At 41.8% G+C, this 23,051-nt stretch overlaps 1 protein-coding gene across 5 annotated transcripts in view; it reads right to left on the minus strand.

Moving 5' to 3' along the window:
• tns1a (tensin 1a) overlaps nt 1-23,051 on the minus strand; it is a 68,479-nt gene that overhangs the window by 39,657 nt on the left and 5,771 nt on the right. For 4 of the 5 annotated variants that reach the window (XM_041032155.1, XM_041032156.1, XM_041032157.1 and 1 more), the window contains exons 2-3: nt 17,060-17,174; nt 14,454-14,491 (exon numbers count right to left, since the gene is read on the minus strand). In XM_041032155.1, coding sequence (XP_040888089.1) covers nt 14,454-14,491; nt 17,060-17,174 — 153 coding nt within the window. Of the gene's footprint in view, nt 1-7,768; nt 7,972-14,453; nt 14,492-17,059; nt 17,175-23,051 lie in introns of those variants that run through there. The other variant, XM_041032159.1, reaches the window with a different exon arrangement.

A 23,051-nucleotide genomic window follows, 5' to 3' on the forward strand; every position in this document is an offset into this window, starting at 1 on the left:
GTAAAACTAGTTAGTTTTACTCCCAGCAGCACAGCTTGAGGAGAGCAGAGTAACTTCATTAACCATTATCCTGCACGTAGCACTTGCATATTTGCACTTGCAGCATATTTTTGCCTTCTAACAGCACAGAGTCACGATCCTGACTGCCAGTTGCTCTTTATTGCATTGCTCTTTTTCTTTATTACCACTGAAAATTATTTTACCATGCACCTCTCTCTCTGCAGTGCAATCTTGAGAAACTAAAAGCTCTCTTTGACTTGTGAAACAACATCCTGTCCCCACTCTGTGCTTTACAACAACATGATTTTTTTTTTTCTCAGTAAAACAACAGTGGGTTTCCTAACAAATGCGGCTGGGTGGCACACCAGCACTATAACATGCAGGGTCCACAGCCAGTACCTGTTGCCAGACCTCCCAGCAACAGTATCACTTGTCCCCTAATTATAATATCACCTCAAAATTAGAGTGGTATTGATTTCCTGATGTTGCAATGCTGCATGTAGCATCTTTAAATAGCAGTTAGGGTATCACAGGCCTATTTAGCTCCCAAAACAGTTTGCTCATAGTATCCATGACAGGCAAATGTGGCTCCTAATAGTCTGCATTACCCTCTGCACAACAAGTCACTGATTACGATGCATAAACAGTCACTCTCTGGCTGAGTGACTTCCATTTGATTGTATTTGCTTCAGTGTGTAGACGTAAACGTGCATGCATACGTGTGCACGGTTAAACGAGTGCATGTGGCGGGCAGTGGCCCAGTGTGTTGTGGGCTGATGGATGTTTACGAGCAGTGAGATGAGAGCGCGCGCTATCAGCGGACAACAGACGCAGGCAAGGAAGGAAGCCGCTGTAATTAGTTTGCTCGGGGAAAACAAAAGACTCGTTGACTTTGTAATGCTATCATCAAGTGTATCAGAATACAGTAGTTGGATAACATCGCAGCAGAACAGATCCCACCTAGTGTGTGTTGATTTGCAATGTGATGGCATCAGTCCACCAGTCACAGCTGACATGGTTGTTTGCTCCAGTAAGAAGATGAAGAAGCTGAGCAAAAGTGTATTGAGATATATGTTAGGATTTTGTTGTGCTAATTCTATACTGCATTACTGGTACTTTAATGTGTTAACATGTCCTGACTGTTGCTTTGTTCTGCTACTGAATATGCACATGAATGATGTGCATCATAAAATCAGGCAATGGTTGATGTTAAGTGCCATTTTTAATACCGTAAAATCAGACTTTATAAGCTAGAATTTACAAGCATCCCCCAAAAAATCCCCCTCAGGACAGTCTGGAGAAAAAAATGTCACTGAAGATTTTACAGACCAAATTTATGTGGCTCAAACCATCAGTGGCCAAGATGACGGCTTAATATCCAGTATTCAATAAAAGGCCAGTCCAGCCTTATTCATGTTAAGCGCATACACAGTGTTTGCATGAGAGCAGACGACAACTTGTAGGTCATTTTGAATCTTTAGGGTTATGAAGCGAATGAGTTTACACTGCTGTTGCAGCAGGTGCTGCATCATGGAAACAAAAAATACATCATGCAATGAACACCCAAAATATTTTTCTTTTTCTCAGCTGCTACAACTGAAGTGCCCTTTAGCAACGCAGCTAAAACCCAGCCACTGCACTGGAGCTTTTCAGAGGCCAACAGTACATGAAGTTGCAAGTACCAGAAGCCAGAAGCGAGTCAGCTCATGTTTGCTATTTACTGTGCCTACACTACCTGGGGCCGCTGCTGACATTTATATATCAGGGCTGGCAGTCCCGGTGGCCCCAGGGCCTTGTAGCAAAAGCATCTGCCTTTATTCACAGCTGACAGGAGGTGCTGTTCTGTGCGCTGTACTGTAGCATACGCCTGCAAATGTCCTGATGATGACTCCCTCCAGTATTGATCTAAAGGTCAGAAGGGTTTAGTGATGACTCTGAGTCTCAGTGGCTACTGTGGACTTACATTCAGAGAAACCAGACTATGGTCCACATAGAGCAGCAGCCATATGATTCACAATTCATTCGTTTAAGAATGTATTCAGACAGCCAAGAAAATTGCTTGCAAATATTGTTATATCAAAAATTCAACGAGGTAGGAGAGAGATAACACAGACACCAACATCATAATCACATGATTTTACACTCCTTCAAACACCGTGTCTCACCACGCAACATAAAATCCTCAGCACATCCCTGTGCAACAAAGCGAGAGAACAACAGCTACTGTGGCTTCATCCATATATGGAGAGTGCAGCTGGAAGCCAGACTAATACAGGCTTCACATGGTTCTTACCCGCTCAGATGGATGAAAGCGCATGAATCTCAAAGAGGCCCTGACACGCGCTTAAGCATCAGGCCAGACAAACACCTGAACACCTGAACTGTCAGAAATTGTTTGTGCAACTCCATCTGCAACTCCATCCAATGTCCTCTCTTTGAAAATTGAATCGAAGGCAACTGGACATATGTTTGTCTGGGAAGACGTTTCGCCTCTTATCCAAGGGGCTTCATCAGGCTCCATCCAATGTGTCTCCCCAGTCTCTTTCTGGCAAAGTGACCAGCAGACCACAAAGAAAACTCCCCAACAGTGAGAGAAGGAGAGTCATAGTGGGTTTAGGCTATTAAAACAGCGAGCTTATAATCTCATCGAGTCACGAGGGGTGTCTGGGAAGCCACTGAACTAGAACAAGGAGTCAAGCAAGTCACCGGGGGGCCCCTGAGCAATCTCAGCCCAGCCGAGAGGCCTCATTAGGGGGCAAACGGAGTTGAGCTTAGACAGGACTTTGTTGAATTAGCCACAACAAGGGTCAAATGGCTCAGGTGTGTCCCAAGAGTTTCACGGAGCTGCCCTCGTCTTTTACCTCCCTCCCTCTCACGCTCAGAGCGTGGATCAGCAAGAGCTTTAACGATTTCAGCAAAAAGTGCTGCTCAAGTGGGTTCATATGGAAAAGCAGAGAGCGGAATATCAAAGCATGACTCTGGAGCCCGGTCCACTGAGTTGAATCACTGTATAATGAGTTAACGCGCTGCAGTTGAGGCAGAGAAGTGATGAACTATTTTCTCTTCCCTCTCACACACTTCAAACAGGCTTGAACAAGCATCCTCGGATAAGCAAGGAAGAGTATGACTGGCTTGCTCAGCAACCTGCATGCTTGGTTTGCACTCTCTCACATTACAGGCATTTGGAGTGCATCTGTTGTTTTAGTTTTGTGCTTTTTGACACATAAAACGGCATGATGTTTATTATTTTTGCAGATACACAGAAGAGATAAACCTTTTGCATGGTAAAATAAAAGTTTACAGAGTTTTTTTATTTAGGAATTTTTGCCTCTTTACCCTTCTAACTTAGCAATAATCCCTCTGATCGCCGTTCATCTACTTCAGCCTAACTGATGGGAGAAAGCATGTGTTTGCCACTGTGCATAAATCATCTCACTGGCTCCAATAAATAAGCCTGCCATTGGTCCAACCACACTCAAAATTCCTCAAGCACTCCTCCTGCCCACACAAGAGCCACTGCCGCGCTGATGGCAGTATGCCTGAGAAAGTAAATTCTTCACTTTCCAAACGGGGGCCAAATAAGGACTGAAGCTCAAACAGCCCCTTCAGAGGGATTTATACATCGGCTGGGTTTCTGTTTTACTTGGAGGGCTAATAAATCCGCTGAGCACTGTGATGGTGGAGAACGTGTTCCTCTCCTGCACTGACATTTTGACATAATGTCAAGTGTGTAACGCGCCATGTTCGACTGGGTGGCAGTGTGTCTCTGGCAGGAGCGCTGTTGGCAATGTGGAGAGACGCCGTCAACGGTCAAACAGTATCTGATGTAGAATTTAAAAGGACAGATAAATCAAGGAGTAGTGAGATAATGACAAAATAAATGATTCATGCAGAATGCTGCCAAAAAAGAAAACTGCGTGGGAAAGTTTCACTACTAAAATACCATCTATCATTTATAAAAGAGTCAGCTATTCCAGCTCATGATTCAATTTAAAACAGGATACGCTCTGTAAACATGTTATTTTGTCAGGGGTCTAAGCTACTTGGTGGATTTCTAGAGCCAAACTCAGTGAAACATGCCTTTCAGTCTGGGTTGGACCGTGAAGGTCTCACTGCTGTTTCAGAGGGCGTTGCACCCAAACAGGATGCAAAAGGGCTGGTGTGTGTCCACAGAAAGTCTAAATAATTAGTTTTTGTAAAGTAGAGCACCCTGCCTGGCAGCTGTTGGCGTCCATCAACACCAGGTACCATGACACAAGCAGGGTCTTCCCACAGCATGAAAACCATCCTGTGATGGTTGCACAAATGACAAAACTAGACAAAAAACACCCACTGAAGCTATTTGGATGCTTTGTCGGCGACATGATATCTACCAAGTGACATGTTCCTGGTCTTCTCGTGAAGAATCCACAATCTAAATCTTGTGGATAACACAAGAAGGGCTTATATTTTTTCACATGAGAACATAATCACTTCCACATGGTTAACACACCATAAATAAGCACAAAAATTGTGTTTTCTTCTACCATAAATGGTTCCGACAAAATATACCACAACATACAGAAGGTTATTTACAATGAGATTCATCATTGTGGACTGCCTTCTTATTTCAACAATTTTGATTGCCAGTGAACTCAGATTTGCATCCAATAAAGGCACTGACATTATTTCACCTCGAAACCGACATGCCAGTGTTGGGTTTGAGGCCCAAAGAAACTTCATCAAGTCGATACACAAGAGGCCAACGACCATGGATCACTGAGAAAGCAGCTATTTGATCATGGTCAAGCCACACTGAGTGGTAAGTGGGCTCTGGCTTGGCTGCTTCACCCCTTGTATGGTTACAACCAAATCACTGCGAGATTCAGACGACAAAATACCCCATTAAACAAAGAAATGATGAATATCAGATGTGCAATTGTGGCTCACTTTGGACACAGGTTGAAAACCTCCGAATCTGAAAGCCTGCCTTGGAGTTTTATGCAAGAGGGGCATGACCGCATATCATAAAAGTTAGGTCATCTAATTTGGTGTTTCAGTTGTGGGAGAGGTCTAACATTTGGCGCTGGTTTAAAACCAAAGCTCACCTGATTTGCAAGATCTTTGGTTTCCACTTGTGGGAAAACAGATGCATTTGCAAAAAAATGTGAGAAATTTTGTAACACTTCAAAGGCCAGGCTTCTATGGAAGTTAAAAACAAGCATGTTTTCATCATTACTGGATGGAGCCGGTGCTGGACGGTGCTGACTGGTCTGTTCCGGACAGTGTTCGCCTATCAGTTCCTGTTTAATTAGGGGTGGCTGCAGGATGCTTACTCTCATCTGACCACTAATAGCACAGTTAAGCGAGAATTAAGAATCAAAGCCAAGCCAAAATCAATGGTATACACACAGAAAAGCACAATAAAATATAGGGTTACTAGAACGCAAGATGTTCAAAAGGATTCGTGAACGTTGTTTTGCTGCAATAACTTCTGTAAAAGCCTCCATTTATGCTTTTGTCTGCATTTTTCTTACAAGTGTAAATCTGAAAACAGATTGTTTGTGTTGGCTTGTATTTAAATTTCCTTTTAATCTAAACTTGCTCTTTATTTTTCCTCTTCAGCCTGTCACTTATTGACAGAAATAAGTTAGCGGGTAGGCCTAGTCTACTAATTCAGGCTTGGCCTCTTGTGCGGTTGCATGTTAAATGCCATCCTCTCCGGTCACTACTGCTTTTATAACACTTCCCGGCACATACTTTAGAGCTGACGCAGCTCGAGGACCTTGTAGGTTTCACAGTTTACCCGTCACAGTTTCTGTTTGTGGGCTCTTCTCATGAAACCTACAGTAAAATATCTTAAAATGAAATCTGAAAAAACAAAACAAAACACAAAACTTCATTTCTGCACAAACATGTCAGACCATTTCTATTTGGCAATCAAGATGATTTTCTGTGATTTATGGTATTTAAAACTGCTGGCTAAGGATACGTGTAAATACAATTGGTATTATGTTGGTATTCATGTTGAGGGGAATGACACCCAATTATACCCATTGGACATCACTAAAATTAATGTTGAGTCAGTGTATATATATGCAAAGACAATGTTGGACTCTGTAGCTTTCCTTTCCATCTATTAATTATGCTGCTATAGGCCTAGACTTCAATGGGACTCCTATGACGCACCACGCTCCTCTGTCCTCCTCTCCCTCTCCATCCGTATGCATCCATTTCCTAATAATGCTTGTTAGTAACTTGGCTTCTTCTCTCTCCTGTAGTTTGGTGTTTACTCGTCTCTCTCCTCCTGTTACACTCTGCAAGTATTTCTGCCTCCGGAGCTGCAGAGTCTGGATCTGTGACTGCAAAACAGCTACTGGCCCCATGATCATGCTCTACACCCACTGCTACAATTATCATTATCAATCTTATTATTGTTACATCTCTATGTGGAACTAGCATTGTGCTATGTTATCTTTCCTCCTGCTCTCTCTCTCCAGACCTGCTAAATAAGAAAAGTGCCCTGAGATAACTTCTGTTATGAATTGGTGCTATATAAATAAAACTGACTTGACTTGACTATTTTTTCTCCTCAACATTTCTCTTAAAGGCTTCCAAGGTTTCACTTCTCTGATGTGTCAAAAGATGAACTGACCAGAGGGAGACTAGGTATGTTATTAAGGAATGGGAAAGACAGATGGAAGAGACAAGTAGTTCAAAAGGGATAGATCTACTGGGAAAGCAGCCGTTCCAGAGCATCACTCTTAGAGAACATCTTCATGTTATGAGACGCAAGGGAGACATGAGTTAGGGCTCTTCTGGCAGTTAAAGAGGGTTTCTGGACAAGGTGGGGAAAGTGGTAAAGCGTATTCCCTTGAGACTTCAGACCAATTTGAAAAGTGTGATGCCAGGGCAAGAGGATCAGGTTCAAGGTTATGTAATGTCTTCAAATGGGAATCACAAAGCGCTCGAGAAAAATGCGCTGTAGTTTAATTTTGGTACGGTAATGAAACTGCATTCCTTTCTGTTGTTTTGGCTCTTTAGTGGGAGACAGGACATACAAGCCTTGTGACCTCTTGACCACTCATGTTTAACTGCCATCCTTGTGTTAGCTCAAGATCAGAGGTGAGTGATTGCCATCATCAGTCTGCATCCTCTCTCAGAGGTGTCAGGAAGAAAAGGTGTGAGAAAAAGTGAGAGGAAAGCAAAGACAGTGCACAGCAAAATCAGAAAAGAAGAAATAAAAGATGTTTCCTGCAAACATTCTACTTGACCAACTGTTCTACTTATATCTTGCAATGCCAAAACAGATGCAGGTTACGCTGAGAGAGTTTGCCTGCTGTGTTGACCAGTTGCTCCCCGTCTCTCTCCGACTCTGCCGCCACAAATCACTGCTCGGCAGGTCATGAAAAGGCTCCCGAGCCTCAAACAGCAACTCACATGAACTCTGTCTGCTCTGCTCCCATGGGAGCAACATTCCCATGAGTGTGTGGCAGACCAGCCTGCATCCAGAGAACATGCAGAGGAAAGCATTTTCAGCTGAAATGATGTCCAAAAATCCCTTTTCGATGTAGCTGCACAACCCATACTCCAGCAGCCTTTTTATGAGCTCAAAACATTCAAAATTCTGCTTGAGGTTGTCTTTCTGAAGACCCATTTTAAGCCACGAAAGAATGCAAAGAATTGGAAATTTAAAAAACCTTACTGAACATCGCTAACCACCCAAATTACAGATGGAATTTACTGCAAAAAAAACCCCCACCATGCATCTGAAATACTATATTCTTACCTGCACACCGGTGCCACTTTCTCTCACACACTCTGTTCTCTCCCCCTCTGCCTTGTTTCTACCTCTGCATTCTCCCTGCCTTCAGACCCCCCTCCGAGACAGAACGAGGGCAAGAGAGGGAGTACCAAATACAGACACTTTCCTCCTCCTCCTCCTCCACCTCTCTCACTCAAAACAACAGCAGTAATCCCAAACGCGTGCCAGAGAGCTACTGAACTCGATTCTGTGTGTAGATGTCTGCGCAGCCTCTGGACTGGACCAGGATACAGTCTTTATAATGCTGGCTTTGGTTCCTCTTGTCAACTGCCAAGAAGTTTTGAAACACGCTATATAAGGCCAAGAAAGTGGCTAGGGGCTCCTTACGATTCCGGTACCCAAAACGAGAGAGCAAAAGCCATACGGGGGCAGACAGTAACTGTATCCCTCTGTATCCCTCCCTCTGCTGTCCTGCTCTCTCTGTACATTTCCCTCTCTCTCTCTGTCTCTCTCTCTTTCCCCTGCCTCCTTTTCCTCACAGCCTTCTCTGTAGCTATTGACACATGCTTGACAGAGAGAGCGTGAGGGAGAATAGAGAGAGGAAGAATAACTTTTCTGTTCTTGTTTCTAAACGGCAATAAGTCCTCAGCTCATATTTGTCAACGCTGAACTCTTATGTTGACTTTACTTCCTCATTGTTTGGGGTGCCACAGACTGCTGCACTGCTTTATGTGTAAGAGCAAAAACTTCCTTCTGACCTTTTTAAAACCCAAATAATGTAGAAAAGTATTCAAGTGACCACTTTTGTTTTGCCACAAGCTGTTTTTGCACATTTGATGAAGGTGACAAAACACGCAAATGGCCACAAAACATTGTTATTAATGCAAATATAAGGAAATAATAAGGTTTGATATTTTATATGGTCTGCATATAAACAAATATATATTCCTTTTCTTTGCCAGACAGAATTCACAGACAGTATGTTACCCTACACAGTGACATTATTTATGTTTGGGATCAATGACACGAGCAGGTTTTACTTCTCTTATAAACAAACTGTATCTTGGAATTGGAGCAAAGTTACATAACTATATTGTCACCTGTTGACAGCTGATATTGTGAAGAGGCGCATGTTTCATCTGAACAGACAATACCCTACGATCCTTACTCTCTAAAATACTTGGGGGAAAAAATATTTGCCAACCTCCCGCTGGGTTTTGGACACTTCGGGGTGAACTTAGCTCTTGACCTCCAGACCAGGACTGAGGTAAATTGGGCCATCAGTCATCTGCTAGCACCCGGTTATTAGGCCGCCCGTATGGTTTGTCTGCCAGTGCTATTTCCCGACTACTGTGCTGCATCTATACCACTGAAGGGCGTCGCTATGGAGACGTGCTGTGATGGCTCTTTGATGTGACGTGTTTGAGTCGGGGAAACAGACTTGCCTCTGTGAAGGGCTGCTGAGGAATGAAGAGGCTTGGCTCTTGCAAGTGTGTGTGTGTGTGTTTGAGCACACACGTGTGTGTCTCATCATTTTCTCTCTCCCCCCTCCCTCACCCTCTACCTCTCTCTCTTGTTCTACCTTTTTCACTTTCACGCTTGGATGGTCACTCTCTTTTGCATGCCAACATTCTTGAACGCTCTTCATCCCTACTTCTGTGCACATCTTACTGTGTTTTTGGTTTTGCTCCGTGCACGTTCTCCTTTTGGAAGATAAAGCAGACAAAAAAGAACCTTAGAAGGAAAAAAGCCTCTTCAACACCATTAAAAAGGAGTCATGGAAGCTTGGAGAGGGAAAAGTAAATTTAGCAACTAAACTCACACATAGTGATCACTTTAGACAGAGTAACACAAATAGAGCAGAGTTTTTACAGTAGGTGATAAAATGGGGTTGCACCCGTGCCTCTTGTAATAATAAAGAGCTTCTGGGTTGCATTTTATAGAGCATGTCATTTGCCTGAGGCCTAATTAAAGGCCTCTCCCAGTTTTCACACATCCACACATGTTAGGATGTGGATTAAAATGTTAGGATGCCAGGATTAAAACCTAGACCTCAAAACACGACCTCGAAATTCTGCACTGGAGGAAGCCAAGCTTATTTCAAGTCGGGCTTAGTCGAGTTTGGAATGTGCATGAATGGACTGAGACACAAACAAATCAGCTTTAAAGTCAGTTTCGAACAGTAAAAACAGTTTGCTGTTAGACGAGCAGACCCTGAGTTAAGGTCATCAGTCCTCTCTCTAAAATGTTCCGCTGTTTTTTGAACATCACTGCAAGAAACAGCTACACAGCTGAGTTCACTCACTACTAAGGAGTAGGCTGACAGAACAGGCCACTAGAGATGAAACAGGAGTCTGCTCACAGCAATGATATCCCCAGGATTTTCTTTTGTATTACAAAGGAACTATTAGATCTTCTAAAAATAGAAATTCAGCATGTGAGTGGATTGCCAGATTTGCTTCAGAATGTTAACAGCTTTAAAACAAGGGCGCTTTCAAAGCTTGAGGTCAGACAGGTTGCAAGTGAGTTTCTAGAGAATGCTTACTTATTAGATTACTATGAACAAACCATATGAGACAATATGATGTTTAGAGAACAAACTGCTCTTTACCAGAGAGGTTGTGAAATACAAAAGCATAAACGGGAATATGCTCCTTTTGTTTTTAATATCTCTCACACCCTCTGTTATTTTATTCTTGGACTGCAACTGTGACTCACTTCCTACTTGTCCTGTTTAACTCCTGCTGCTGCTCCAAGATCTGTGAACATCTGTAACTACAGGAAGTGAAAAAGCCTGATTACGAGAGCACTTTGTTCGGCTCCAGCTGACTTCAGCAATAAGTAAACAAGTCGTGAGATTTTTAAAAATACTCGCCAAACAAAAACTTGCCAGTGTCCAGTGTTGAAAACGCTGAGTGCTGTGGCAGGGCGGTAGCAGTGAGCAATGGTCTCTAAATCCAAAAGAGAATCTGGGTAAAAGGTTAACAATTCCCTACCTGGTCTAGGCCTTGATGAATGACCTTTACTATTATCAGAACAGAATAAAGCTGGTCTTGGATTTTGTCATTACCCTAAAATAGATCTACAGTTACAGAATCATGCTGATTTTGATATCTACAACATCTACTTTAAGCACCTTTTCAAGTGGTTTTGGACTTTTGGGGAAGCACTAAGTTATGTAAAGATCTATTGATTCCTCACAGTTTTCCTGTTTGAGGTATACAACCTAATTTGCCTTAATTAGCTGTGATGTGTTCCAGACTCAACTCTTGAAGCAAAATCTAAGCTTGCAACATGTAGAATGTTTTGTAAGACGAGAAAAAATAGAAATACCTTAACAGCACAGTCAAATGTTAGCTTGGATCTGTCTATCTTATGGGAGAGGTAGAATTGCAGCAGCAACACTTTTGGCATGTCAAACAGGACCACATTGAATTTAGCAAAAAACACAAACATGTAAACAGTGTTTCACAGAACGAAGCCAGGGGCGAAAACACTATCCAGGGCTGTTGTTTACATGAGGAATATTCAAACTTGTGCTCTCACTCGTCTTGTCCAACCTCTTCCCATCATTCCTCTCTGGCCCTACCTTTCCCTGCCAAACCTCGTCTGTGTCTTCCAACCCGAACAGCACAAACCACTGCAACGGCATTCCAGGAGGCTCCTCCAGGACATGGCAGGGATAAATCATAAGGAATAATGAGGGCTTGTTTCCATGGAGGGTGAGAGAGAACAGAGAGCTTACAGACGCTGCGCTATCCAGTCAACACAAGACACACTTGCACACATGGATACTGATGGTATGTGATTGGGTGGATCTGTTTGCATATTTCTGATGTCAGAGTGCCAAACTGAACCCGTCTGAATCCAGCCAGTGGGAGTGTGTTGATCTACATGTGACCCTAAAGGAGTTAGCCCATAAAACTGTTGGAAGCAGCCATCAAATACAGGCAAGTTGCCATGGTGATGGCAAGCATACACGCCGCACAAGTCAACAACAAACTGGTCCACACACACTTCTGTGCTGGATGTAAACTGCAGGTAAAAAGTTCCCAAAACTGTTTTCAGAAAGAAATCTTAAATAAAAAAATTTTATGTTACTTTCTCAGCTCCAAACAGGAGATAAGACAAAGTTAGAACTGATAATATGCCAGAAGTTTGCGCTTTCAATTTGTTCCACAACTGCTGCCATAACTTCCAACAGTTACAAGATGAAAACACAGGTCAGGCAGAGATCACCTACTATAAATCTACACTAAGTTATGAATGCTCATAGTTTAAGCACATTATATAAAGAGAATTTTCAATTACTCACAGAGTATAAATGTCTAAGCCCTTAAAACTGCTGGACGAGATATGCTTTCATTTTAACGAGTCCATGGCCTATTAAACACCAATTAGTCAAAAAACAGTTTGGTTTCTGCGCCTGAAAATTTTAAATTCGTGTTCATCTGATTTATTGCACCAAAATTTCCCAGCATGATGGAAAAAAAGCCCCAGAGAACCCATAGCTTGGGAGTCAGGTATGAGGACCCACCAGACCAGACTCCTGTCGAACAGAGAAACCTCTGTCTGCAACCCACAACTTGGGTGTCCAGCCAGATTTCAGGCAGTATCCCAGCCACAACACCCCTGTCCCGACAAGCCTCCACCTCAACAGAGACACCCATAAGAAGTACTTTGAGGTCACCGAAAGTCTGTCTCCTATATGCTGCGGGACAAGAACGTATCTGTCGCCGAGCTCAAGCGTTCTAAGGGCTCCAATAACAGACGTTCACACAGAGATGGTTGTGGTTGGACGGAAAGGAAAACAGAAAATGAAGCGTAGCCAGAAACTATTAGCCGTTCTTCATCAAGGCACATTACTGGACATTTGTCTTCTGGATGATCGGCAAAGACATTTTCATAAGCTTTAAAAGGTAATGATGGAACCGCATGTGGTTACAGATTTTCAAAGTTTAGCAGAATGAGGCTGAGGAAGGGAAACATATCACTAATCGTTCCACTGACAACAAGATTACAGGGATTCTGGCAATATATTTTATGGACTTCAAAGGTGCAGTAAGTCAGATTCTTTAACTGCCCATGTGAAATGAACATCTTACTGTATATCTGCTTCTGAAAGTCACTTTCCACCTCCTCCATTTGAAGCAACTGCTCCTGAGACATTTATCCTCTCATTTCAATTAAACAAATTAAAAAATATCTGTACTATTACAGTATTTATCAGGGTGATAAACAGAGTTACCCATACTAAATATTACTTGATGTTAGTGACAGAAAAGCCACCTTGAGGTACCAGAGACCAAAAGTAGATGAGTCAAAAATATAAACAAATTAAAGTCATTAAGTGAGGATGGTGCAGACATAAATAAATCACTTATATTGTCTTACATCATATGTTAAAAGCATTTACCTTCATCACACCCTCATTAAAATCAGACTAGGCCTTATTAAAATGCCATAAAAACACAGAGACGCTGCATAAAACATAATAACACTTCCATTAAATCATTCAAACAACTGTCTTTTAATGTCCTGGTTACTGTACAGCATAAAGATGGAAGTTGCGGCAGCTTGAAATAATAAACACATAAAAAGAAATCAGTGCAGCGCAGCAGTTATCTTCACGTCTGGTGAACTGCAAACCGCTGGCAACAACCTCGTTGTGCTTCATGACAAATTTACAGTTCAAGGTCACCATGGAGTCAGCTGAAGAAAGCCTCACCATCTGCCTAAATCCACACTTGTATTTGCACAAAGACTGTACATTTCCACACTTTTACAGCCTGAAACAATCCTGTTTAGTTTTATTTAAGGGTCATTTGTTTGGATAAAGCCAAAATAAATGTTTGGGCACTAGTAAACCAATTTTGGGATAAGCACATTAGCAAATAAGGATTAGAGAATTTGCGCCAACACTAATTTTTAACCAAATTTTCAATTTCCCTCTGTTGTTTTCAACATAATAATAATCTACTATCAGTCCTTCCCACCATTTTCTCTTCTCAGACACACACACCTCTTACTCCTCCTCCTTCAAAACATTTCCTGTCCAATGTCTGTCACCACCAGAATGAATGACTCATGATTCTGGCTATCCTGATTATTCCCCCAATTGCCACCACAAATGGCTTTGCCTGGTTTTAGAGGTATTTGGCAGCTTTTTCCTCAGATGTTTTGGGAACACACAGCTTTTGTTCCTATAGTAATATTTTGGTAGAGCGATGGCTTTGGGGATGTTTTTGGGGGAAAGGGGGAGGAAATAGGAATCGGGGCAAAGAGAGGAAAGGAGAAGATATTTCAACATTTCTCCCCACCAGTCACAACTAAAACCACTAAGAATAGTCTTGTTACACTCCTCCCCTCCGCCCTTTTCCTCCCTTCTCTGCGTTTTTAATTCCTCCCTTCCTTGCTTTTCATTTACTCTCCCCATGCATTCTTCCTCTTTCCATGTGTGGAAGCAGAGACGATGCCCCACAAAGGTCGACTACAAATCCTGCATAGTATGTTAAAATGTGTGTTTATCAGCCTGAACGTGTACAATACATATGTGTGTGTGGATGATGGGTGTGTGCTTGCATGTAAATATGAATTTACATGTGTGTATGGCAGTGTTGATGTGCACATATTGGCATATGTTGCTTAAGTACTGACAACACGTAAGACTTCACTAATAGTAAGCAGTAAAAGATGTTCAGTGACTTACCTTTACTTCACACTTTTTATGGCAGGACAACCGGCACGCTGAAAGAAGAAAAGACAACGTCTTTTAAACAGACAAGAGCAGACAGACGAATCACAGCTGAATGTCACTGAACAACACAAACGCACACATGAGATCAATGCATGAGTAAGAGTACTTCTCCATTCTGCAAATCAAGTGCTCAGAAAGAAAAGAAGAACACAGCCATAAATAATTGAAACCCATCTAAACCCATCATTGCTGCTGAGTGTATTGTCTGACTGTGTGTCCTGATGCTAACATGCTGTGGTGCTGCCCCCAAGTGGCCACTTAAAGCAAACATCCAAACATCCTTCCATTAATTTGTTTGTATTCCAGTATTTCACTTTTTGATTCACACACTTGAACACTGACTTATTTTAGAGCTTTAGATAGAGGTGTTAGAACGGTAAGTAAAATAAGATATATGAATAAAGTCAGAACTATGAGTAAATACTTCTAAAAAGAGGTTTAAATATGAATTAGATGAGTTAAATATTTATATTATCATGAGAAACCGAGACAGAGCAAGAGTATGTCGACCTCCAGGCATGAAATGGCCATGTTTTTGATGTCTGCGGCAGGTACGACCCTTGACCCTCCACACCTGCTGGCTCACTGTCAACCTAGGTGGTCCCCAGGTGGTGTGTGTGTGTGTGTGTGTGTGTATGTGTAAAAGGGTTTGTGATGTATGAGCAGAACAAATGAACAAGAAAAAAGTGACAATGGTGTGGGTGCTGGGTCGATGGAGGGGTGGCTGCTCTGGGTGGTCTTAAGGAGAAGGAGACTGTTAGAAAAACACCCTCGGCTTAATTAAGGTAAACCTGTGTAATGGTGATAAATGGATTACTGGGTAATTTTGTGTGTGGAGTGCTGATTGGTAATTATTTGGAGATGTTAAATCTTAAGTGAATATTTATCTGTCCAGTCAGAGAGGCAGCTGTCCAAACCAGTGTGAAAGTGTTAAATTAACTCTGATAGGTGTGGACACATGTAGTGTTTTACAAAATAATCTGAACTCAAAGTACAACAGACATCTGTGCTCTTTCTGTATAAATTCAAGGATTGAAGATAATCCCTGAAAACTACTGGAGAACTGTGATATTATTTCATTCTTCCGTTGGTGCAAATATCTGCTCATGTTCCGCTGCAACTTTTCTTAAAATTTTCTCTGCACTGCATCTGGGAAACATGGAGCTGATCCACGCAGGCACCAGAGGGAATCATTATCATCGTATGGTTTTATGCACTCTTAATGAGTCCCACTTATCCACAGGAGGCACAAACCTCATCTCACACGGCTTCATTTCAGAGAGGAGCAAAGGAAAAACACGCAGAGACCAAGTAAACAAACCAGCAACATGAAGCCTACATGTATATGTCTGACATTTTTGACTCAGGGCATCAACAGTAAATCAGAAGAACAGGCAGGTAACAATACAGTCTCAGTTAGTCAGTCAGTTCTCATGCTCATGTATGCAAACATCTGTAAGAATGCACAACACACTGTCACATCTTATCTATTGGCCACATGCCCCCTAGCAAGCTGGCCTTTTCAATAGGGCACCTAGAAACATTCCCTGGTAACCGTAAAGGACAGGATGGATGCTCAGACGAACATGTGTCCAGATGTTTTGCTTGTCAACATACAGTAAAGGCTCCTGTTTAAATGCATAGAAATATCATTTTTGCTGAATATATCAAGTGTGTTCACGAAACTGCTGCTGCAGGACTTAAGGAGGTAGTTTGGGGCTTTTAGCTGGATGACTACCATTTGGCAGGGAGAGCTTAGTGCACTCTCCTGTATTTTTACATAGAGGATGAATGAACAAAAGAGGGATGAAAGGGAAAGTAATTCTCCTATGCTCCCCTTTGCACTCTCTTTCCTTTGTTTTCCATGTCTATCTCCCAATCCCCCTATATCCCAATTTCTCTCTCTTTATTCTGCCTCCCTCTATCCCCACTCCCCTCACCCCTCTTTCTCCTTTTTCCCTCTTATCTAGGCTAATGCAGCAGCAGCAGCCATGCTAATTTTAACAGCAAATCCTCAGCCAAAGCCCTATACAGGCCTGCTCTCCTATTGCTGGGCTTCTGCGTGTTTGTCAGCTCTGCCTCTGCTAAAGACACTGTGTTTGTAGTTCAAAAAGGAAGAAAGGCAGAGGGAGTGAATGTGTGTGAAGAGAGATGGAGGGAGAAGAGAAGAAAGAAACAGAGAAAATGCGAGGCTGCCCAGGAGTCCTCTAACGTTAATTTTCCCTGGACTTTTCTTGGAGTGACAATAAAACCTTTAGTTCTTCTAAAATTAGAATTGAAAACATGTGACTGGATGAGAGGGGAGGCTGGGGCTTAAACGGAGGGAGGAGGAGGGGAAAGAAACCGAAGCTGAAACGGCAGACACATACATACTGTAAAGCAGTTTTGTATTGTGGTGCATTCATTTCATGTCAAAATACCTTCTGTGAGAACATCTTCATGAATGAACCTCTCTCTCAGCCAGTCCTGGAATTTAACCCCGACACTGTCTGGTCACAAATCATCTAATCTGCCGTCTACTCAGATTCAAAGTTCAGCTCAACATCCCAGACACCCACCTTTGCAGATGAGGCCCTCCTTGGTGATGGCCTGCTTGCATATATCACAGCTCTTGGCCTTCTTGAATGGCTTCAGCTTGAAGGTGTGTGTGTGGACGCCCTCCAGCTCGTCGGGCTGAGGGAAGAAGAGGAAGGAAGAGAGAGATCAGGAGCGGGTCGGTTGAACTGATGCCAGCAGATCCATGGCCAAAGGAAACGCATTTGGTATTCAGCAATGATATATTCGTCTGTGGCGGCACATGGGGTCTCAGTCTTTGATGGCATTTGGTTTCAGTTGACCCGTTCATTTGTGTTTCTTTAACTTTAATTTTCACTTTGCTTGAGATTACTTTTTTCTTCATATGTGAAAATGAGAAATGTTCTTCCCTAAAAGCTAAAGAACAGGCTGTTGATAAATTATAACAAAGGACTGTGAAAATCTTCTCTTCAGGATATAATACTGATGGCTAACTCATTATTTAAATATTTTTCAAGCAAATGCAAAACACACAACCATCAAAAGCAAAGTTTCTGAGCTCAGTTAATACAAAAAGTGGCAAAATGATAAAATGTAAACATCATATTATCATGTTTTTCGACAATATAATGTAATTTTTGTGCAATTTAACAAAGGACAGAAAAAGACATTAATTTGCATGATCACACACTTTCATAACTGACATTATTTGGTGTCACGCTATTGCAAATACATGCCCACACGCACCGACACACGCACAGTGACATGGTCCGCCCACCAGCCGAGGATGTTTTCACTTTGAAGTTCTCTAATTAAATGACTAATTAATGATGAAGAGGAGAGAGAGAGAGAGAGAGAGAGAGAGAGAGAGAGAGAGAGAAAGCCTCACAGCAGCCAACAGCCTCAAAAACTCTAGGAATGATGTACGCCTGTGTGTGTATACATCAGTGTATGTGTGTCTATGTGAGTGTATGCACTGTATTCTCTGGGTGTGTGTGTGTGTGTGTGTGGAGGGGGCTGCTGAAACATTTTTCAGAGCAGCCTGAGGACACAGCAGCTCTAGAAACTGCACCAAAACCTGAGCAGAGCAGTGAAGAAGGAGTACACGCACAATTTTTGCCTCCCTTAAAGCAAAGATATCAAAATACAGGGAAGGAGGAGGATGATGATGATGATGATGAAGGGATTGCAGATGATGTGTGCATGCTGCCCACTGGCAGGATAACAACAAGAAGGATCCCTAAAGACCTTTGAGAAATTAATTCCACGACTTACCTAATTTATTCCTGACATGTAGTGACATTTCCAACCCTTTCAAAGCATCACTGTGTTAAAATGCGATTTTCCTTCCAAACAGCTGAACATTACTCAGTGTTTGATTTGATTAATTTAACCTGGAGCATACAAAATGCAGCCAATACTACAGTAACTGGGTCACTGGTATTCCATCTGAAGGTGACTTAACTCTAAAGCAGCTAAATCTGACAGTGAAAGCTTGAGAGCTCCACCAAAGTCATCTTTTCTCTTTTCTGTAACAGTTTTCCGTCCGGTGATGCATTTGCTTTCCCCCTTGCATGGGATTTATTCAGGGTTTACGTACAAGGCTGTTACTTTCATACTCCTTTTCCCAATCTGAAGGTCAAACTCCTTAAAAAAAAGGCAATAAGGACAGACAGCAAATTCAAGATCTGCTCTGTTCCTATTTCCTCGTCTGGCATTTTCTTGTCTAGTGGCTCAAAGTCAGGCCAAGGAGAACAAACACCCTCTTGGATTCCCCTACACTGAGCTCTCTTTTCCCACCGTCCCTCTATCCGAACACCCTCCTCAGTGAGTCATAATGATGATGTCATTTCCTATGTGTATTTGTGCAGCTGGGCCAGTCTGGGTTGGGCTCTGCTGGTCTGTAAATCTCGGCGCTCTTTATTGAAAGCAGTATTTTATAGACACCTTGTTCCAACTATCACCTAGAAAGAATGAATGAATGAGTCCCTCCAGGAATAATTAACGCTAATTTCACCAATCCAACCAATTGTCAGTGAGTGCTTCCAATTATGTCCTGTTCCTGCAACGTTTCTGCTAAAAACAGAAGAATGCTTGTAAATTCTGCACTCTCCCATACAATCCTCTGCTGAGCAAAGCTGGAACTAATCAAATGTCAGTGTTCACACAGCACAAATCATCATCCACACTCCTTAATAGCATCTGTGGATCTACATTGCTATTAATACAAGCAGGTAGCTGTGGCTGCTTACGACTACTGATACTGTTTGCACTATTTCAGTAACTAATTATAATCACTACTACTAGAGCTACTCCTACTACAAAGGAGTCCAGGTGTGATGAGGCTCACTGATGAAAGAAAGAGTAAGTTGAGTAATCCTTTGCCTCCTTGCCTTGTGAGCTCATTTTCTGGTTGCTTTCTGAAACTCCACTGCCTTTTTTTTTTTTTTTTTCCTCTCTCCATGTGCCGCAGTCAATTTGGCTCAAAGCTTTTACAAAAGTGTATTTCTCAGCGTTTTCGCTCCCCTATCTCCCTAAATCTTAATGGCTTTTGTCACACTCTGACACGCTCGCTATAAGCTCCAGAGAGGAATCATGGCTGTCCTTGGCTGCACAGAGCCAGACACAGCATATTACAACAGGTAGCTTCACACAAACAATATGCTTCAGACATGCTGATAATTCCTGTAAATGGCTTAATTAACAACCACTCTGCCATCCATCTCATTAATGACCTGTTTCTTCCATGTGTTTGTTGACGTATGGAGCAGCAGCTCAGGTTTAAACACAGGCAGATCACAGACGTTTCGTCCACACACAGTTTCATTAAAGGGAGGGGATGAAATCTGAGCTGACCGAGATCCATCGTGATCACTGGAAGACTGCCGAGATAGACATATTAAAAAGGGCAGCGTGTAACAGTGCAGAAGGGAGGCACAGAGGAAGTGAAATATGCAAAATGAAGAACAACATAACACAACATATAAATATGACCTTGATTTTGAAATATGATCATTTCATGATCACTTTTTTCACTTAGAAAGGTAGAAACACCTGCCAGTGGAATATGAAATAATTTCTAAGAAATATATTTTTGAAATGTAGCAGTATTTTAAATTAAATAAACATTTTTAAATATAATAAGAAAAAAAATATATGTTTCATGCTTAGCTTCACAGAACAAACTTCACAAGTAAATATGGAGATACACCTTTAATTACTAAAAAGAAAAAAAGATTTTCAGACTTAACCTAAGACTAAATAACTCAGTAGGAGGGACACCTTTTGCAGTGTGGGCCTAGCTGGGTTTATAAATAGCAGTTGAAGCACCTTGGTGCCACTCTACAGCCTTGATGTTAAAGATGACCTGGCAGAAAGCCGCCGGTTAAACCAATCAGACGCAGCCAGCTGTGTCACAGGCAGGTGCCATGGTTACCTGGCTGCCACGGCAACTTGGGTCAATGTGTCCTGTCAAACAATGATGGATGAGGTAGCATTAAAAAAAAAACAAACGAGAGAAAACGTACAACCACAAGTTTGCACACAGACACACACATAGAAACATGCATGCGCGCCCTGGCACACGGGCCCACAGTGAGTATCGCCACAACAGGGGTGCAAATGGTTCTTGGATGGCTGCCATGTAGCATCTGGGATTCAACTTGTTTTTTTTTTTCAGAGAAAGAGGGAAAAGGGCCTCAGCAGCTTAAATGGCAGGTAATCAACCAAGAGAGAAAGAGAGATCATACTCAGCCCCTGCCTCCTACAATAGAAATTACCCTCGCAGTCTCCTCTGGCTCTCATATACTGCGTTTCATTTTCTGAAAGATGTTTTTTTTTTTTTTGTCAGGGAGTAAAGATGCTACTAAAGCTCACAGTTAGGCATGTAATCAGAAAACCAATTCACCAATGAATGCCATCAGTTTCTAAACCATGCATGAAAGATTTTATCACCTGCTACAAAATAGTTTGCCCCCTGATGTTCATATCAAGAACAAGCTCAAAGAACCTTCAGGATAAGGTGAACTGCCCCTTATCACTTACTCTTTTTTTTTTTTTTTTTTTAACAACAAATGCTGGTAATGTCTGTTGCAAACTAACAGACCTTCCTTTTCAGAAATCACTAACAAAATAATAAGATTCATGAAAGCATTTACATTTTCTGCACGCTCTGAAAATTCACAAGGCATCAAAGTAAAAAAAATTAAATAAAAATTGATGGTTGTTGTGAAAGTTTGGAGGAAATATGAGCATGTAGAAAAAATATAAAAATATGCCATCTGCATTGAGTATATTTATCAATACAACATGGTGTATCATGAAGAAAACTATGCTGAAATCTTCTTTAATGTTCAGCCAAGATGATTTTTTTTTTTTAAATACTACATCATACATCATTAATGCTGCCAAAATCTAAAAATTTACAATCACAGAACTTGGAATCACTTTTGAGGGTGTCGATCATCAATGAAGGCTGCGGTTTTTGATTTTAAAAATCTTAAATTTCAAAATACGTGGTGCACATCTGAAAGCAGTTGTCCACATGACAAGCCAGTACAGAAAACTGAAAAAGCACAAGGCCCGTCCTCAGTGTCGTGTTAGAAGGAGACTCCCAGGAGAGGCCAGGGAGAGAAAATGGAAAGGGGAGTTATGTAGAGAGACAGAAGGAGAAGTACAGCAGGAGAGAGGAAGGGAAATGGATGTATATGGGGAAAAAAGGGATGAAGGGATAGAGTGTACAGTCTAAGAGCCAATGATGGAGAAAGAGGAGAGAAGGTGTTTCTGTGAGTGTGTGTGTATGTGTGTGTGTCCAGGCATATAGACAGCAGGCCCAGTAAATCAAGGCTCTGTGCTCCTCTCCCCCAGTTGCACTTAGCTAATGAAAAGCATCACTACGCTACCTCGACCGCGACCCCACTTAGAGCCAAGATGTGGGAGCGGGAGGGAAGTAAAAAGAAGGGAGGGAGAGGAATGGAGGGGGGCAATTCTCTCAAAGGCACCGCTCTGTCCTTCTGCTCAGAAACAGCACATGAACACAGATTAGTCCTGGCACATACAAATGACGAATCGAAAAATTTCAATGACCTGTGAACAATGAGAGAATGAATGGGATGGAAAACATGGTAAATAGCTTTTAGTACGATGGCAACCATTTTGATGAACATCATATAAATATCTATGATTTCATGGACTCCAAATACTTGAATTACATATTAGAGACAAAAACACTGAGTCAGTCACAAAGTTTGAAAAGCTCTAAGTTGAGATTTTTAGGAAAAATCTTTGACTGACTATTGTCTAAGATTGATTTAGCCTCAGCTGCAGGTAAGCAGCTATCTAGCTTTAAATTTCCATTACTCAAATTATAATTATTTATTCACCATAGCCTCCCTGTCAAGAGAGGACAGTCTCAGTATAACATTAAAATGTTTGTAGTCTGGACCTCCTGTTTTTGCCAGGTGCCTTTCGAGCAACTACATCTGGGACTAAGGCGCAGGCATTCAGATCCATGCTCACACTCTCTGTCCTCGCACACACAAACACAAAGCTTCCAGTTTCGTTCTCATATGTATGGCCAACATGCTTCTTCTTTTGTAAAACTCCCCATGTGGTTCCAGTTATAGCTCAGTTAGAGGAAAGTCTTTCCGCATGAATTGGAAGAATGGCTTAAAAACACAAAAGGGGCATGTTGGAGTAAAGATGTACAGTATCATTTTGCATAATGATGTAATTTGACACAAACCCTGTAGTCCATTAATTGTTGTGTCCCCTAGTGTCCCTTAATGTGTCACAGAGGGACAATAGTGCAATAAATACAGGCCATTAGAGATTAAAGTTGGAAGTTGAGGACACTTTTTGCTGAATTTTGTTTTTCTGTATAAGATTTTGCAGAAGGATCACATGTTCTCCTCTGGGGTGCAATTTTTTTTCTCATTTAAAAAAAAACAGCTTTTATTGTTTCTGAAAACTTTTTTGGAGTTGCATCTGACAGCAAAGGAATCCCAGAGGCTGCAGCAAATACTCTTTTTCACATGT

Source organism: Toxotes jaculatrix, chromosome 24, assembly GCF_017976425.1.
Source record: "Toxotes jaculatrix isolate fToxJac2 chromosome 24, fToxJac2.pri, whole genome shotgun sequence".
Classification (NCBI taxonomy): domain Eukaryota; kingdom Metazoa; phylum Chordata; class Actinopteri; family Toxotidae; genus Toxotes; species Toxotes jaculatrix.